This window comes from Melanotaenia boesemani, chromosome 23 (assembly GCF_017639745.1).
Source record: "Melanotaenia boesemani isolate fMelBoe1 chromosome 23, fMelBoe1.pri, whole genome shotgun sequence".
Taxonomy (NCBI): domain Eukaryota; kingdom Metazoa; phylum Chordata; class Actinopteri; order Atheriniformes; family Melanotaeniidae; genus Melanotaenia; species Melanotaenia boesemani.
This window is the reverse complement of record NC_055704.1, coordinates 11,703,558-11,722,045: the sequence shown is the minus strand read 5'-3', so window position 1 is coordinate 11,722,045 and position 18,488 is coordinate 11,703,558. Positions and strand designations below refer to the sequence as shown.

At 42.9% G+C, this 18,488-nt stretch overlaps 2 protein-coding genes across 8 annotated transcripts in view; one reads left to right on the top strand and one right to left on the bottom strand.

Moving 5' to 3' along the window:
- Positions 1-158: 158 nt before the first annotated feature.
- On the top strand, positions 159-11,179 carry ppp6r2a (protein phosphatase 6, regulatory subunit 2a). Of its 2 annotated transcripts, none has more exons than XM_041977498.1 (24): positions 159-597; positions 2,721-2,890; positions 3,480-3,734; positions 3,861-4,047; positions 4,142-4,279; positions 4,372-4,437; positions 4,522-4,634; positions 4,735-4,848; positions 4,946-5,072; positions 5,238-5,390; positions 5,917-6,141; positions 6,231-6,295; positions 6,455-6,570; positions 6,663-6,748; positions 6,906-6,986; positions 7,065-7,162; positions 7,290-7,347; positions 7,433-7,560; positions 7,663-7,787; positions 7,887-8,031; positions 8,139-8,221; positions 8,318-8,489; positions 9,159-9,263; positions 9,795-11,179. In XM_041977498.1, the coding sequence occupies exons 3-24, from the start codon at positions 3,508-3,510 to the stop codon at positions 9,841-9,843; spliced, it is 2,661 nt and encodes an 886-aa protein (XP_041833432.1). In that variant the 5' UTR covers positions 159-597; positions 2,721-2,890; positions 3,480-3,507; the 3' UTR covers positions 9,844-11,179. The 2 variants fall into 2 exon arrangements, with proteins under 2 accessions (XP_041833432.1, XP_041833431.1); XM_041977497.1 differs by having other exon boundaries at positions 8,315-8,489.
- A 984-nt stretch (positions 11,180-12,163) lies between these two features.
- sbf1 (SET binding factor 1) overlaps positions 12,164-18,488 on the bottom strand; it is a 60,336-nt gene continuing 54,011 nt past the window's right edge. For all 6 annotated transcript variants that reach the window (XM_041977493.1, XM_041977491.1, XM_041977492.1 and 3 more), the window contains 7 exons: positions 16,436-16,562; positions 16,227-16,357; positions 15,805-16,149; positions 15,506-15,711; positions 15,337-15,424; positions 15,134-15,265; positions 12,164-14,983 (listed from right to left, as the gene is read on the bottom strand). In XM_041977493.1, coding sequence (XP_041833427.1) covers positions 14,885-14,983; positions 15,134-15,265; positions 15,337-15,424; positions 15,506-15,711; positions 15,805-16,149; positions 16,227-16,357; positions 16,436-16,562 — 1,128 coding nt within the window. In that variant the 3' untranslated portion in view covers positions 12,164-14,884. The remainder of the gene's footprint in view (positions 14,984-15,133; positions 15,266-15,336; positions 15,425-15,505; positions 15,712-15,804; positions 16,150-16,226; positions 16,358-16,435; positions 16,563-18,488) is intronic.

Sequence of the window (18,488 nt, the reverse complement as noted above, 5' to 3'; positions counted from 1 at the left end):
ACAACTTATAATAAAAAATTTTACTTCGTTTCTTGTGCCAAAGCAGAGATGGGCTGTTCAGTTATCCGCAAGTGAGAAGTTTTGCAAAACCTAGAGCACACCTGCAGGTCTAGAACACTACCGTTTGAACTCAGAGCACGTTCTCGTACATGTCTCTTGCGCGCTCTCGTTAACGTGTCGCCATTTTGATTCGAAAATTATGACTGAGTTTTTCCTGCCTTGCATGCTAAACTTAGCCCCTCGTTTGAATTACTTTGTGCGTGAGTACGACTTGTACCCTCTACATCTGAAATAACAAATATCTCCGTTAATGTCAAGTAGCCATTAACGAGAGGGAATTGTTTATTTGATTGTCTTCAAAGCCACATTTGACTAACGTTAGCTAAGTTGAGCTAGCTAGCAGTAGCCTGTGCTGTCGCAGACTGACCCCTTCTTCAAAACAAATCACTATTCGTTCACGGGCTAATGTATGTTAGCCAACACAGCTAGCTTGTAGTTAGCTGGGCAGCTAGTGACTTAGTAGCTGACTGCTTGACGACAAACTCCACTAAAAATCAAACAGGGAAGGAAGGAGTAGCGGCAGACTTTCAATCAAAGGTAAGTTTTCTCCTGGAAGATCGTCTGGAGTTGGAGCAACTCGCTTATGTTAACTGTTACTGCATCGACAAAGTTGAACACAAGTTGGACAGCTATTTAAGTTTGCTAACTCCGATCAACACACGTTAACTGTCAGTGGCTAATTAGCGTACATGCTAAGCAGCTGAAAGGAGGAACTAAAGTTAACGTTTGCCAAGTTATTTGCTAACTTGAAAAGTTAGTGCCTAAAACCCACCAGTCGACGTTTTTCAAGAGTTTTTTGTTGGTTAACCGGTTAGGTTAGCGTTAATGTTTGTTTTGCTCTCAAGATTACTCAGCGCTATTTAACGTAACGCAATCACTTAGTAATATTTAATTGTTAAATTCGATGTTATTGAAATAATCGCAATCAGTTTCCCTCTTTAATATAATCCACTTAATATTGCATAAATTTTACATTTTTTGTATGGTTTTGCTGCTAATACGGAAACGCTTAGTGTTGACTAGACGTTCGAAATTGGTTCACGCCAACAGTAACGAAGCGTTTGAACATAGACAGGAATTAAGTACACACGGTTGAGTTTAATTCATAGTTTTAAATGCGTTTATTGTTGTTTTTTAACTGGCGCAAAGTTGGTGTACATGGAGGTTTGTTGCGTTCTTTGTTGGTGTTGCCTAAGTTGAGTTGAAGTAAACAGTAATCTGAGCTCCTACATCAAGTCAGTTGATGTACATTTCATGCCAAGGCTATGGAAGTTCAATTTACATTAGTTTAACTACACATCAATGGGTCCATCGTTGTTAGATAAACTAATCAAAGTTTCAGTACATCATTAAAGGTAGATGCACACACATAGGTGTTTTTAAAGAACAAGCTGTATCTTTAGCTATAATATTAGCTGATCAAAGCATTTGATAATCAAAGATAATCATTTATGTGAACTGGGAAAAAACACCATTTGCCTTTTTATATGGAAGTAATCCAAAGCAAAGTAGAATTACTGGCCACAGTTCTACTTAAACATTAGATATAGTTCTGGTCATTTTATAACCTGTAAGCAACATCAGGAGTCGATTTGTCTTCTGAAGTATCATTTATTTGTATATGTCACTTAGTCTCCATAGCCTGCATTTACTGTGATTTGCTTTTTATGTAAATCGAGCAATTCAGAGTTCCTGTAAACATGCAGGTGGAATTCCCTTTCATTTCATTTCACAGCTTTTTAACTTGCCGAATTACACCCTGCTTTGACTCATGACATCTACATGCATATACTTTATGCACCATTGTTCCTCTTTTCATCGTCGGTTGTATGTGCCAGTCGAGTGTTTTTGTTGAGGTTGCCTCTGGTGGGTTCTATTTTGGATGTAAAGTCAAGCATTTGCTTTCCTGTTCGGTGTCCACAGGGAGTGCTCAGTGGGTTATTATTGCACTTGTGTACTCTGTAAATGTATGCCAGATGGACGCTGCTGCCCCTGCTGTTGCATGTGCAAAGGAAGGTTCCCCTTAAGGAAAATAGGAAAGAAAAAGAAGGAAGCTCTTTGGTTTCCTCCTTCAGTTTTACTTCCACGATCAACAGTTGTTAGCACGTTGCTTGGAGATGCAAGAGCTTTGATATAATCAGCAGATCTAATTGCTTTCTCTTACTGCTGGTGTGTTTTGTTTTTTAGATTACCTGCCACTGTAAATGCACGAGGAAAAACAAACAGAATAAAATTGCTTAGTCATAAAACATCAGACACTTGTCTTCCATTATTTTAGATAGTTTCCATCCATCGCTTTTGGAAAGTAACCATATAAAAGCCACCGTTGTGCTGCTGAGAGCAAAGAAAGTTGTACAAATCTTGTTAAAATGTAGAGTGATGTTAACATGCAGAGATGTGAATCCTTTAAATGTTGTAAACAACCAAAGCGGCCTGATCTTTCGACAGGTTATGTTTTAAAGCCTGCATGTTTTATGATACAGGGCCAGACTAGACTAATGCATTTGCTACTTCACTGACCTTAGTTCGGTCACAACCAGTATGGCATAACTTCTGAGGTGCATGCATTCAAACTATTTATCAACATTCATTATTTTGTGTGTATGCAAAATTCTACGTGAAATATTCTTAATAAACACCAAACCTTTTCTCTTGTGCAGGTTATGGTGAGCCTCTCCGCGTCTCATCTCCTAAAGAGGCCTGCGTTTTAAGAGGAGACCCATGCTGATAAATGCCAGGCCTCGCCACACTCTCTGTTGTCTGCACAAATACAAATGCCTGCCTGCCTGTGGGGGAGGTCTGATTAAAGATATCCACATTTCATCCACTGGTATGTGTGAGCACTTAACAGCAGAATTTCTGCCTCTTTGTAATGTGTACAGATGATGACTGCATTTATTTGCACCACAGATCAGCTGCCGTCCTTAATTTTAATGATGTAATTTTACTGGTATACACAGTCTGGTTATAAATCTGTTCTGTTTATTATTTCTATCATATTTCTGTTTAATTTATATACAGCAACCCTATCAAATTAAGTTTTTCTGTTATGATGATAAGAATTTGTGGCACATGTGTTGCTACCTCTTTGGAAACATCCTATGAAAAATTCAGCGCAGCCTGTGTAAAGTGCCCTGTATCGATGCAGCAGGTCAGAAAATGCGTATCAGTGAGGTTAATCCCTGAACGTAGCTGTTTCTGGGAACTTTGTCATTGGGATAAAAGGATGTTACTGATAGAGCTGTGTTAATCCTCTAGCTTACACACTTGTTTGTTTACATCAGTTTCTCTCCCTTGCTTCGCTCCCCACCTACGCTTCCACTCTCCCATTGTTTTTGGCTTCTGCTGGGTGCCTTTCATCCACTCTGTTTTCCTTTTCTCTTTTGCCTCCCTTCACACTCGCTTGTCCCACACCTCAGGGCTGTGTCCCCCATCCCAGCGGCCACCATGTTTTGGAAGTTCGACCTGCACACCACCTCCCACATTGACCAGCTGCTGGACAGGGAGGACGTGACGCTGAGAGAGCTGATGGAGGAGGACGACGTGCTGCAGGAGTGCAAGGCCCAAAACCGTCGACTGCTCCTCTTCCTTTCCCAGGACCACTGTATGCAAGAACTGGTCAGCCTCATTACCACAGAGCCGCCTGCTGACCTGGAGGAGAGGAGCCGCTTCAAGTGAGACCTGACACTGACACAGTGTGATGCTAGAGTCATTTCCCTTTTAGAAAAAAACAATGCTCACAGACTTATTCTCTTTCTCGTTGTCTTTTTCATCGTCCTCATCCCTGTTCTTCTTGTAAGGTTTCCCAATGTTGCTTGTGAGCTCCTTACCTCAGACGTGTCCATTATAAATGATAAGCTTGGTGGAGATGAGTCTCTGCTGGAGGTGCTCTACCACTTCCTGGAGCAGGACCCGCCCCTCAACCCCTTACTGGCCAGCTTTTTCAGCAAAACCATCGGCAATCTTATTGCCAGGAAAACTGAACAGGTAGAGCAAAAAATCTAAAGTTTATGCATCTAAATGATTCTGATTTATTTTAGTCTTTCTTACAAAATGTATTAAACATGATGTCTTTTTCTAGGTGATTACCTTCCTAAAGAAAAAAGAAGGCTTTATCAGTTTGGTGCTCAAACACATTGACGCCTCTGCCATGATGGACCTGCTGCTTCGCCTCATCAGTTGTGTGGAACCTGCCCCTCTGAGACAAGATGTTCTTCACGTAAGCTATCTAATATGTGTTCCCTCTTGTGGGTAAACGGTAACCATTACAAAGCACTAAAAAGTTTCTAAATGTTTTGTTTTTTATTCCAGTGGCTGAATGAAGAGAAGTTGGTACAGAGACTCACAGAGCTCATCCATACTGGCAAAGATGATGAGGTGAGTGTTAAGCTAGCTTCTGGTAAACTTTAAAGAATTCTTCTGTCAATGAAGTCTTGTATGATTCATTCCTTTATTTTTCAGAGACAATCAAATGCGTCCCAAACGCTTTGTGACATTATCCGCCTTAGTCGTGACCAGGCCAATCAGATGCAGGAGAATGTGGAGTCTGACCCACTATTGGCTGTACTAGAATCGTAAGTTTTGTTTAAGACCTGCTTGTTGAGATTGAGATTTTCAACAATGTCAATTCTTTTTTTTTTTTATTCCTGTGTTTTGTTTTGTTTTTTTTTTCAGGCAGGAGAGTGTAGCAGGGCTTCTCAAAAATATGTTTGAGGGGGAGAAGAGCGAGGCCTCCATCGTTAACGGAACTCAAGTGCTACTTACCTTATTGGAGACCAGAAGGTCTGGGTGAGTGTTTTTGCAGGGGAACCTGTTCACTTGCTTTTATAAGTCGTCTTTATGAAGAAGGTAGCAACTAAAACATCTGTTTGCTTGTGTCTGCTAGGTTGGAAGGGTTAATGGATCTGTATTCTCAGGGTTATGAAAGGTCTTACACTGTCAACAGCAGTATTTTAAATGCCATTGAGCCCCATTTAAAGGACTTCCAGCAGCTTCTTCTGGATCCCCCCAAGGTAACACCCTCTCTGCGATGAGGCAGAGCACACAGACACAGTGTTAACAGAATGACAGACTCTTCTTGTTCTAAATATTGTTGTTTTCTATCATATCTGCATGTTTATTATCATTGTTGTGTTAAAACAATGACTTTTGATGATACAAATTTATTCCCTCTACAGAAAAGTGCAATATTGACAACCGTTGGCGTTCTTGAGCAGCCACTGGGGAACGCCCGCCTTCATGTGGCCCGGCTGGTGGCCGCCCTGCTGCAGACCAGCGCTCCCAGTATCTGCCAGGAGCTCTGCAATCTTGCCACCATGGACCTACTACTGGTGGGCTGAACTCTTGACTCTCTACCCCTTTTAGCTCCTTGGTCTTTCCTGATGTGTTTGGGATGTCATTCATTTTCAGAAGTCATTTAAGAGACTGTTGTAGTCTGATTTAGCTTTTGTGTAACATCTTGTGAAGTTGCCTTAAAATTTCCACAAGGTTGGTCATGAGGCAAAGGGTTTTTATCTCACTGTATGACCAAAGGGCAGTGGGTGGGGCTTTGATGGAGCAGGGTCTTCATATCAGTGGATAGAGAGTTCAGAAGCTGCACTGTTTGGCCCGTGAACCTACATGGGCGCACCGCAGTGTTCATTTGCGGCTCAAACATTCCCTTAATGACATTTAAATTCAGCTGTTTTTTTTTTTTTTTTGTTTGTTTGTTTGTTTGTTTTTCTAATGTTTGTAGAAGTAAATCTCTGTATTATCTCTGCTTAACATTTACATGGAAAAATTAACGTAAAATCTCAACATATATGCTCTCTTTTTACATCCTGTGACTGACTTTGGCTTACATCTCTATTTGCGCAGGATCTGTTCTTCAAATACTCCTGGAATAACTTTTTACACTTCCAAGTGGAGCTGTGCGTGGCAGCTATCCTGAACCATCCATCTTCAGAGGAGCGGCCCAACCCAGGCCTGCAGAACCACGACGGAAAGCCTGCAGCGTCCAACTCTGAGGTGCAGGAGGAGGGAATGGAGACAGGCGGAACCAGTGACCCACAGACCTCTCTCCATAATACCCTGGTGGCACATGTAAGTGGCTTCTGCAGCTTCAAAATGCATGCATTTTTTTAAATTTTTTAATATGTCTGCAAGTTATTTTGTTTGTTTTGAACCTTCAGCTCTTCCAGAATTGTCGGCTGGTACAGAGGATCCTTGATGCTTGGGAGGAGAATGATAAAATACAGTGAGAATCTTTGTTGCTGTTGTTAATGCTTTTGTGCTGAAATGGGAGAATAATACGACTGCATCATGTGTGTGTTATTTCGATGGTAGAAAAAAACATTTCTAGATAGAAATTTTAGTATAGCTGAAGGTAGTCTTACTGTGTATCTGTGAATTTCAGGACTGAGGGAGGCACCAGGAGAGGCAACATGGGCCATCTGACCAGAATTGCCAACATGGTGGTCCAGAATCTGGAGAAAGGACCAGTCCAGGCCCAAATCGCTGACCTCATCAAAGGTGTTTATGTCTTGTCAAATGTTTGTTGTCAATTTCTGTTTTTATTGAAAAGTTAGTGAAGATTAAGATGTTTGGGGCCTGTTCTGCTGCAGAGCTGCCAGAAGACTGCAGAGGTCGCTGGGAGAGCTTTGTAGACGAGACCCTGAGAGAAACAAACAGAAGGAATACAGTCGAACTTGTAAGACCTCATTACCCCCCCAAAAAGTTTTAAATACAGAAGAATGAGTGAATCATGTTTGTTTTAATCTGTCAAATCAGCTGCCTTTTCTACTAAAAGTTTGAATTTTGGGATCTGAAAACAAGAACTGAGCAAACGTCTGCACTCTTTCCTGCAGGTGAGCACCCACAACATGCACTCATCCAGCGAAGACGACGACATGGAGAGCCCCTTCCCCAACGATCTGTCTCTTCAGCAGGTAAAATCACCTCAGTCACACAGTCTGACGTTAATCTAAACCATAAAGCTCCGTCTTTAACGCATGCCATCCTCTCAGGCTTTCTCAGACTACCAGATCCAACAGATGACCGCCAATTTTGTGGATCAGTTCGGCTTCAACGATGAGGAGTTCAGCGAGCACGATGAAAATATCAAGTCAGTCACGGCAGTTTCACAGCTCTACTTTTCAGAGTTGAGACATTTAGAGCTTTTTTTTTTTAATCTTTTGAATTGTGATCTTGTTGGATTAACGCTGTATGTTTCTATTTTTTTTTTTTTTCAGCGCCACATTTGACAGAATTGCCGAAATAAACTTCAATCTTGATGCTGATGATAATAGTGTAAGTTTGAAGCACTTTCTTTTTGTTTTGTTTTGCACTGTTGTCGCAGTATCTCTGATTTGATTAGTTTTTTTTCCTCCCACAGGCCAATGCAGCAGCTTTTGAAGCCTGCTGTAAAGAGAGGATACGCCAATTTGACGATGCTGAAGAAGAGGAGGACATTTGGGAGGAAAAAGAGATCAACTATGCAACACAAGCTAAATCCAGAACAAGGTGAACTTAACTTTTTACTCAGTTCTGCTTTTTTGTTTGTTTGTTCACACGCCACAGATATTGGTGGTTAAACTTTTTATGTTTTTATTATTATACTTTCAGGTTTGGGGTCTCTCAAACCTCAGAGGGAAGCTCCAGGAACAGCATGGAAAATGGAGGCAGGGAGCGGGATCGTGGGTCTGAATCTGATGAGGAAGAAGATTCTGAGCAGAACACATCAGACATGGGTAGAGTCAAGGATGGCAGATGTAAAACATGTGGAAATTCATCCTTAGATTTTTTTTTTTGGTCTTAGTTAAAAAGTCTTTTCTGTGTTTCGTCTCCAGGTCCCGGCTGGAAGGCGGATTTCAGGGATTCTGGAGGAACTGTTGCATCCCAAACCTCACCAGGGTGGGAGAATTCAGGTGGGAGTGAAGCTGAAAAGCAGGAAACGGGCTGGGCCAATTTCACCGAGTTCCAGCCTTTTACCGGGTGAGAAAAACAAACCTTTTTACAAAAATAAAAATTTCGACAAATCATACATATTTTTATTTATTTTTTTGCTAATCATGTTGTGCGTCCTTCTTGGTTTCCTACAGTACAGAGACTGATCCCAGGTGCAGCTCACCTGTAGACGGCACTGACGCAGATAAACAAGCCAAACAAAACCACGAGAAGACTGGTGAGTGCTCACCTGCACCTGCAGCTGAGACCAAACAAAGTAAACTTGTAAACAAGGATATGAAGTGTCATCTTTCCCGTCTGTGTGCATCAGCAGGAGTGAGTGCCTCGTCAGCGGGAGAAGGGAGGAAGGCTCCGCTTGTGGCCTCAGATAGCAGCTCTTCTGGGGGATCTGACAGCGAGGAGGACGACAAGAACGCCGCCGCCCCTCCCTCTGTAGCCGTCGCCTCGGAATCGCCCCCCAGCAACAAGACAGCTGACCTCAAAAGGTGAACAATGCTCAGCTGAAGAGCTGAACGAGATACATACTATAAACTTAAATTGTACAAATATGTTTGTTAAGACCTTTGAAAACCAGCTGACATGCTGAAACTATCAGATACCCAAACCCTCTGTTGACCAGTCCAGTCTACAGACTGACACAGAAAGCTGGTGTATGTGTGTGTGTGTGTGTGTGTGTGTGTATATATATATAAACATCTATATTTGAAACATAATCACCACATTGATGTAATTACAGTCTGGACTGGGATTTAAAATTACTGGATGCATTCAGTTTTGCCTCAAAGTAAAATACATCTGCTCCTCTAAAGAAACGTCGGCTGAAGCTGTAAAGAATAAAGCAAGTTTCTAGTGTGCAAGAGTTGGTCTGATGTAGAAAGATGCTGTTTATTTACCGCTTTAAGGTGGACTCATCTGAAGAATAAAAGGGGAGAACAACTTGGAGACAGTGGTTAAATGAAGATGTAGTAATGTTCTCTTGTCTTTATTCTTAGATCTTCCAGACATTTTCTGTGATTTCAGTCTGTTTTTGTATTTTACATTAAAAGAGCAAAAGAAGGCAAACTGGAGGACGCAGAAATCAGGACATCATCAAGTCATTAACACACATTAAAACTTAACACTAACTCAAAGCTGTTTTTATCGGTCTCCTGCAGTGAGGAGAATCCAGTTTCTCTGGAGAAACTGTCCCTGTCAGATCCTCCTCCAGCTTCCGAGCAGCCTGCTGAGGACTCGCCTGCAAACACACAGACCGATAGGAAGTAAGTATGGAAGATGATTCCACCACAGCCCATTTAATATTGCATTATTATTAGTTTGGTAATCAGATCACAAGGAGAAGCTTAAATTTAGATTTAGACTTTTCATGTCGTCACTTCAGTCGGCTTATAAAGATGCAAACAGCCGCATGACGAGGATGTTTAGAGTGACTTGAATGTGTCAATGTGTTCAAGACATTTTGAGTAGGGAACAAAGGAAAGAAGTGAAACATGGCATCTCTTTGTTGCTGTGGCTTTTCTTGCCTCCAGAGCTGGAGGAACAGGAAAAATGGGGCCTGTCATGACGGGGTGGTGGCTCGTTTCCTCTGGTAGCTTTTTATTTCACCTTCGTGCGTGACTGCGAGGAGGCTGAAAATAAGTTACATTTCTGACGTTGTCCGACTAGTTCTGAGAGTCTGAAGGAGGGAAACAGGAAACCAGAAAGAAGAAACTAGCTCAGTGTTTTCTGTGTGAACTCTGAAGTGATGCTGCTGCGTAAAGACGGTGATCTGGACCGCTTTTGTGTCCCAACAGAGAGGAAGCGCCACCAGCCCCGGAGGTGTCGGTCAACGGGCCGGTGTGAGGACGAGAAACACATCAGCAACGTTTCCACGGGCTGTCGGCCTCTTCCAGAGTGACCTCCCCCTCCCCCTCCCCCCCCTTCCTCCTTAATAACCTCACTGCAACTACGGTGTTTTTACCGAATCACTCTGCCATGTTATTGGACCCGGACACTGCCAATCGACACCAATAATGAGGCGGGGCAGAACTTTAATGAGAAAAAAAAAAAAAAGAGTAAAACCAACAGACAGGAAGGAGGTTAGAGGAATCATCTTCAAAGCCTTTTTTTTTCCCGATCTTTGCACATAATTACGTGCGATTTTAATGTAGCAGCGATCTATGAAAAAACAGAATCCGAGGGGTAACATCATCTGTTATTTTTTTATGTCCTGAAAGATTTTTTCTTCTTCTCCCCACTGTTAGGGATTTTACAAGGTCACCCCTGAATGGATAGCACAGGCTAACTTTTAACGATGCCTCAACAATAAATGCCTGTTTTTTGAGAACTTTTCTTTCTCTCCAAGCTTAAGAAGAAAAGCACTTATGCAGCCATTTTCTGTACATTATAGCACAATGTAAGTGTTCATCTCTGCTGGCTGTCTTATCTGTCCTCTCACCCAGATCAAGATCTCTACCCATCCGTTTTATTTTTGTTTTTGGTTGCTGTTGATAAAAAAAAACATACCTTGTTGCTGTACATCACCAGGTTTGAATGTTTTGAAGTGCTTAAGGAGGGTCTGTCGAAAATGATGAGGAGGAGGAGGAGGAGGGGACGGGTCAAACAGAGCTCTAATAGTATTACTGTCTTGCTCATGTGCAATAATGTCAATTAACCATTTTATTTAAAAATAAGAAAATTCAATATTTTTCTTGAAAAAAAATATTTGGAGACATTTGGTGTAGTTTTGGCAAACAAATTCGGACATGATCTCAAGCCGAGGTTTATGATTTTTAATTTTTTTTGTTTTTAGTGCATGTATAACCAGTTCTGTTGACCTAGCTAGTGAGCTAAGACCTTCTGATTGTAATGACCTTTTAAGTTCTTATTGTTATCCCCCTTAAATCAACCAAACATTATCTACCTATATACAAATATTATCTACATTTAAAAGTAATTTTACAAGAAATTTTGAGATTACTATTGTCTGTTCCTTTTTTCTTTCTCTCCAACAAGCACTTGCAGAGCATGGGTGGTATCTGGTAAGAGTGACGCTGTATGTTGTCTTTTATTTTTATTTTTTCCGTCGAAGCAGCAGGATTGGAAGGAGTGCTGGTCTGGGTTCTGCAGAGCTCCAGGTCTCTTTGGTGTATTTACTTAAATCATTTGACAGCGATCAGGTTCTACGATCATTGTTAAAGGAAAAAAAAAACAAACAAAAAAACAAAAAACACTGAAATTAAAAGTGTCTGGTTTACCACATTAATACCAAACAATTTCCTTTTGCTGGTCTGATTGTCTTTTTGCCAGCTGATCAGGGCTGTGGGATGGTCAACACAAGGAGCTCTGCTGTGTCACACGTCACTGTAAGCTTTATTCTTAACCTAGCACCGAAATGATAGAAATTTGTTTGGGTGATTATTTCTCCCCTTTAATAAAACCAACAGGTGTTTTATTATACATCATTGGAAAGCCTGATAAGTCACCTTTACAAGGTATAACTTGTAAGGATCGCTCATTTGTTGAATGAGCAACGCAGCTAAACATGTAGGTAGCACCCCTCAGGAGTCAGTGGACCTAACTCTGTCTGCCATGATATTCCCCAAGAGAGCCAGGATCATCAGAGTATCTCCAGAATTTGGGAGTGGAGAGGCTGCGAATCTAGACCTCAACCAAGTTAGGATTTAGCAATGCGGCTGCGTCTAGAGTTCCACCAAGCAAGTCGGGGCAAGAATAAATACCAACATGAGAATATTCTAGAGGCACATCTGTTGGCGCGCTACCCACATGTTTAGCTTCACCTCGTTCCAGAGCTTTTCAATACAACACCAGTTGGTGTTATTAAAAAGAGAGCTAATCAAACAAATTTAACTTGGAGCTGCTGTGTGTTGGCTACAGTTGCTTTTGTGTTGCTGCTCTGCAGGACGTCAGTGCAATAACATGAAATGAGCAAATCTCTCAACTTGCATGTAAGCATTTCTGCAGTTTTCTTGAATGCAGCACCTCAAGCTGTTGTACATATGCAAAAATATACTTGGTTAAATGGGTTATCTGCAAGGTTGAGCTTCGTTTTAGAAGGATTTGAAAGCTCTGTGATACTTTGGTGGCTACATGCAAGAGATCCAAGTTAATGAAATTTTTCTGAATTTATCTAATTTAACAAAAACCAGCAGGAAATGACATGAACATTTAAACCCACAGTATTTATTTGGATTCTAAAAACTAAACTGACATGATTGACAATAGAACCCGGCTCAGGAGGTCATTTCTAAAAAAATAAAAATAAATAAAAAGGGATTATGACAAGTTTTAGTAGAGTGACCACGGAGATGTGTAAACCAGAATGAGCTCTGTGGTCGGCAGAGTGTAGATCCTAGTCGGGTCTTCCCACCGGTGGGTTCTGACTGCTGTCGCTTTGGTCAAGCTGTTAACTGGAAGAACGTATGACGTCACCGTGTGCGTTTCAGTCAGCTGACCAACAAAGCAACAACTCTGACATCACAGGAAGCTACAGATGCTTCGTTTTTCACGTCACTCAACTCATTAATAAAATAACATCCAACTGAGAACTTTAAATGCTTGATTTGTAAATAAATATGAGGATTAGCAAATGTTTGAGTATTTTAAATTATCACATTAAAATGTACATGGATTAAAAATAAAACTAGATTCCCATTCAGCTTTGCTGCAGGAATAAGTAGATTTCATGTTTGAAGACATTTTATGGACAAAAATAATCCCTTACTACATTCAGCTGCAAATTTTAAATTTACGACCACAAATGGCGCCGATGCCTTCACCTTTCTTTTTTGTTATCGATGTTTACTTCAAACGGAGGCATAAGTGCGTTTACCCAACACCACACCAGTCAGCAGAACCCAGCAATGGGAAGACTTCACATCGGACATTTATTTTGGGACTTGAAATCTACAACTAGAACATCCCACCGCTGTGGATGAGCAACACAGTTTAAAAAAAAAAAAAATCCAATCAACCTTTAAAAAGCAGCCCACTAACACACTAGTTCCACTCTTAAAACAGCTCATGTAAAGTAAGGACAACTTTGTTTACAAAAAGAAAATAAAGGGTTGTACAGTTTCCAAAAATAACACAAAAAGCATTAGTCACATTAATACAGAAATAAACAAATGGCACATTGAATTCCTAATTTAAAAAATAAAGTGGTGCTTGAGGAACTCTTTACTGAGGAGACAAGTTAAATAAATTACTACCATAAACGTTACATACAAATCTGGAGTAGTATATACAAAGGAAGTTATAAGACACAAAAAAAATCTACAATTTCAACGTTTTATGTTCAGACAGCAGTAGAACTGTATTTTTACAAAGCAGGCTGTGTGTTAACAGAGTGGTTTTTGTGTGTGGAGGGGCCATCTTCGAAACATTCCCAGTAAAATTCATAATTTCTCTATAGCTAGCAGATATAAGCGCCAATGATGCAGCTAAAACAGTTTGTAGATATGCGACCAGAGCTCTCGAGACATGTGGGTTGCTTTCCAAAGAGCAGAATTACAGTAGCTTTCATTTTTAGTTTTAACTTGTGGATTTGTGGCCATGTAAAGAGAATACCCCCCTCCCCCCCAAGGAAAACTAGTTAGATTGTTTAATTCAGTTTCATTTTAGCTGAAAATGTGTGGACAGTCTGTTTTTAGAAGTCAGGATTTGTGAGTGCAAATCTAGCTGGGCCCAATGTTGTAGCAGGCACAGTGAAAAGAACGCTACGCAGGTAAATAAAAATATATTTCTATATATATATATACCATCATTTTCCTTTAACAGACATCCTGCAACAGTCTGATCCATCACTAAATACTGTCTGACATGTCATTGCTCATTAACATCCCAACCTGTCAGACCTCCATCTATAGACTTGTTTAAAGGATGTTACAAAAAAAAAATCCCTCCTTTCTCCTTCAGCATCCCTTAAAAAAATCTGCATGGTAATAGTGGTTGACTAAAAGCACAAGGGTGAAAAGCAAATCTGATCTTAAGTGAGGGAAGTTTTTTTTTTTCTCTACTTTGTAAACACAATCAGTGAAAAGTTCACCGACACTCAATACCTGATGGACGACTTCTTTTTTTTTTACTTTTTTTTTTTTTTGGCTCTCCTGGTTTGATCCTTGAGACCAATTCATGGCTTTCACAGTGCGTCGTTTACCTGTGGAGAACAGCTAAATGAGGGTTGTCCTTTTTTTTCTCTCTTTCTGGTACAAACTTTAGATTGTAGAAAAAGAATAAAAACTTCAAAAGAAAAGGAAATCCTTCATGAACCGTTGACGTGCCACCCTCCACAACGACATGCTCATCTTCCATTTGATATACTGTAAATGAGCGATATCAGGCAGTGAAAGCAGAGGCCTCTGAGGATTAGAAGAAGAGTGTTTAGCCAGTCAGTGTTTGTTTCCCAGGGCGGTTTTGGTCCATCTACCCACTGGTTAGGCCTTTTAGTTCCAGTCTAATGAGTCCAGGCTGACTGCAGCTCCTCCGTCATTCCTCCCCAAAGTGTTTTTTAAAGGGTGAGTGGGGTTAGTAAGATAAAGGGAGCAGGTGGTGTTTTGCAGGTGGGGGGTCTGGAAGGATCTTCATGCTGGTCCAAGCTGCAGGAACGCCTCAGAAATGTAACACCGTGCTTGAATATGCATTGGATTGGTGCATACAGACACATAGTGGTCAGACTGTTGGGGAGGTGAGAGGCTGCAGCTACAACAGGAAGTGGTTCTTCTTTTTTTTTTTTTCTTTTTCATTTTTTATATAACAAACAAAAAAAAACATTGTGATGTAAGATTATTAGTTCAACACTAGCAAACAGAGCAGAGCTTAAGTGGTGAAAGGCCCCTTCCTGTCCTTTGTTCATCACTGCCCGTTCCTTCCTCCTCCTCGTCCTCTACGCGTCCGACAGGCAGCTCTGGACGCTGTCCATCCACAGCTGAGCGTTCAGACTGTCCTGGGCACAGAAGTTGTACACTCGTTTGGTTGTCTTGAGCTGAAAGTTTAAAAGGAAAAACTGGAGTTAAAGCTAGAAAAGATATTAATCATAAGCAGTCAAAACATCAAACATGAAACTTCTCTGATTAACTTTTGCTTTGGTAAACTCTGACCAATCAGAGTACTGCATGAGTGTTGTCAAGCTCACATCAAAGAAGGCTTTCTCTTCTACATTTTTCGGTGCTCCCATGGTGGGCGTTCCCACCATGACGGACTCCACGTCGGCCAGTTCGATCACCCCTTTGCACTCCTTGTCCTGTCTGGTCTCGTAGTATCTCAGCTGGAGAGGGGGCGCGTTGTTAGAGATGCAAGTCTGTGATATTTTTCTATAAAAACAAAAGTCCTTCTCACCTGATGCTTGGTCTTATCCAGCACAAACCACCGCGCTTTCCATGGTTTCAACAATGCCCCCTTCTTGTACAGAATGCCTTCAAAACTCCTGGAGGGAAGCAAAAATTTAGATATTTCTCAAACGTTGCACTAGCTTTAAAGTTAGTTACGAATTCCTACAAAATCAAACCTGTTTTCGCTCTCGGTGCTCTGAAACTGGCTGTAGAGCGTGCTGGTGCTCGGCCGACCAGCCACCGGCGTGGAGGTGGCGCTGGCCTCGCAGTCCAGACCCAGGTTGATGGAAGATCTGACGCCGCTCTCCTGCAGGTAGACGCCCTGAGAGCGCCGCTGGTGGCTCAGGTTAGACGACATGAGAAGGGAGCTGGAGAACGACGGCTGCAGTGGAAGAACAGATAGAAGCCCAGGAACGTTACCAAAAATAGAAACAGGACTCTTCTTTTGTGAGGAAAAACCAAACCGTTGTCCCACCTTGCTTTCCAGTTTGGTCTCAGTTCTCTGCGTGGATTTGATCTTGTCCCACGTGTCCTTCCACTTCTCCGACGTCTGTCCGAGCTCGGCCTCCAGACTCTGCAGGTCTTGCAGCAGCTTGGTGATGGCGTCGGGGACCACCTTACTCAGGCTGTCATAACACGGCCACACGATGTGGCGTTGAGATTTTGGGCCGCCTGTGTCGGGTTTCTCTGCCGTCTCCTCCGCCGAGTTCTCCGGCCGGCCCCTCAGTTCCCAGTCATACGATGGCCCTTCAGATAGCGTCTCCTCCATGTAGAAGTCCCACACCTTCAGGTTGGAGATGAAAGTGTACGGCCGCAACACCTGGAACACAACAACCGCTTAAATCTGTCGCTGCAGTCGGCTCGTCTCCATCATTTCAACCTCTTCACTGCTCTCACCTCCTCATCCTCTGGAGAGTACATGTAATTGTAGAAAATGGGTGTTTTCTTGTTGAGTCTGTCGATGTAGTCCCACACAGACTTGCACACCTGAGGACTTTTCCTCTCTCCTTTCTCCTCATACAGCACACCTGCGGTCAGAGACAGATCAGTAACTCAGATCTGCGGCCTCATCTTTTGAATGAACTCACAGTGAAGCTGCAGCTTACCCAGCTCGATGCGTTCGTAGTCCGAGTCGAGCAGGAAGGTGCGGAAGCGGTTGGACACGTAGTGGTAGGCCAGGAACTTCAGGTAGTACTGGCTGAACTCAAACTCCATGGGGAACTGGAGGTGAATCTGAGTGTGCAGGGACAGATGGACACATACATGTACTTTTTTTTCTAGCATGTTCTTTTCCTCTTTTCTGAAACACAGTCATAATATTTCATTACCGATGTTAAACAGCAGAATATTTAGCAGCGTCTCAGACAGCTGGGCCACAATCAGATCTATCTACATAACGGAATAGGAAATAATGTCTGAGTTAACACAATAAGCATCGAAGATATCGGAAGAGGAGGGGAAACAGAGGCCTGCTGACTTTCCTGCTCACAAAGTTTCACTGATTTTAAAGGTGAATTCACACAAGCTGACAAAGACTGGAAGCTCTGGTGTGGCTTCTTCTTTAAAGCCAATAAGTTAAGATTTATGTGTCTTTTTATCTAGACGGCCCACAAGATTTACGAGATGATAAAATGTGATCAAATTCCTACAATCAATACAAGTTTTACTCCATCTTTAACTGCAAAGATGAGTGTCGCCATCTGCTAATGCTAAAATATCTTAGTTACAACTGTAGCAAAGCATAAACTGTCTACTTCTTGGCATCAAAAGCAAACAATGGAGAAGGAGTTTTACCAGTAGCAGAAAAACTGTCCAGTTTAGGGATGCAGAACTGATTTCAGCCACATGGCTTTAAAACCAAAATGTACTCATAGTGCTACTGTGTTTGGATTTAGAGCTAAATCCACAATGTTACTGTGAACAGATGCTCACAAAAATGTGAGTGGTTAAATGTAAGAAGTGCTTGAATACAAACAGGTGGTGGCAGTAAATCTCCACGAATGCCGCCCAGGGTATAGCCCGGGGTTTGAAAGTGGGCTGAGTGGGATTCGGGAGATTATAGGGGGAGGTGCTGGGGTGTGAGGTAGGGATGCTTGTGTGTTGTGTGTGTGTCTATGCTTTGGATGATGTTTGTGTGGGTATGTTTGTGTGTGTGCGTGCGTATGCATGTGCTAGGATGAGTGGGAGTGTGTAGAATCATAGGTGAGTAGGTGGGGTGGGGAGGGATGACATGACCCTGTGAGGGGGCCTGGGGGTGGTGCGCCGTGGATCTGGGCTCTCCCGCTATTCTCCTTCCGCTCCTCTCCCTCCCCCTTGGGTGTCTGGTGGTTGGGTGTCTTCTGGGGTCGGTGGTGGCTTCGTTGGCTGCAGTTGCTGCGTGGCCTGGTCGTTGGGGGCGGCTGCCTCTGGCCTGTCTTGCCCTGGGGGGCCTCCTGGGGAACGGAGGTGCCTAGTGCTGCTGGCAGCTCACCATCCGGAGGGAGCTTCTCTTCCCTTCGGACTTACATCCCTGGACCCCTCTTCTTCCCCGCTCTATCTCTCTTTGCGTGTGCGTCATGCGGGGTGTAGCCGGGGGGGCCACCCAAGTGGCTTCCTTAGCTGGGGGGGGGGGGGGTCATGTGGTGCATGGAGGGCGGGACTACTAACATGACCTTGCTCCCAGCACAATATGGTCACTGCCCCCCAGTTTTACTTGCAAAAAACATACTCACTACAAACAGTCATGAGCGGGGAGGAGGAGGAAGACAATGGGGACACCTCACACCCCTCTTCCCAGGGGCGCTGCCGGGGTCGGGTAGGGGAGGTTGTTGCCCTTGGGGCCGGAAACCGGGGCGGATGTGCTGATGAGGGGCTGCTGATCTTGGGGGATGCCCGGTCGGCCGCATCTGGGTGGGAGGTGATGTGGGGGCGGCGGTGAGGGCCAAATCTGGGGCTCGCTATTCTCTGGTCCACCGGGGATGTCTCCCACAGGGCATGGTGGGAGGGAGGGGGGGCTGGGGAGTGAGAGTGGGAGGATTGTATGCTGTGTTAGTGTTTATATTGTGTGGGTGGGGGTGAGGAGGCATGTCTGTGTTAGGATGAGCGGGAGTGTGCAAGGATATAGGTGTGTGCATGTGTTTTTGTGTGTGTTTGGGGCGGGGTTAAGTGCACTTGTGGGGG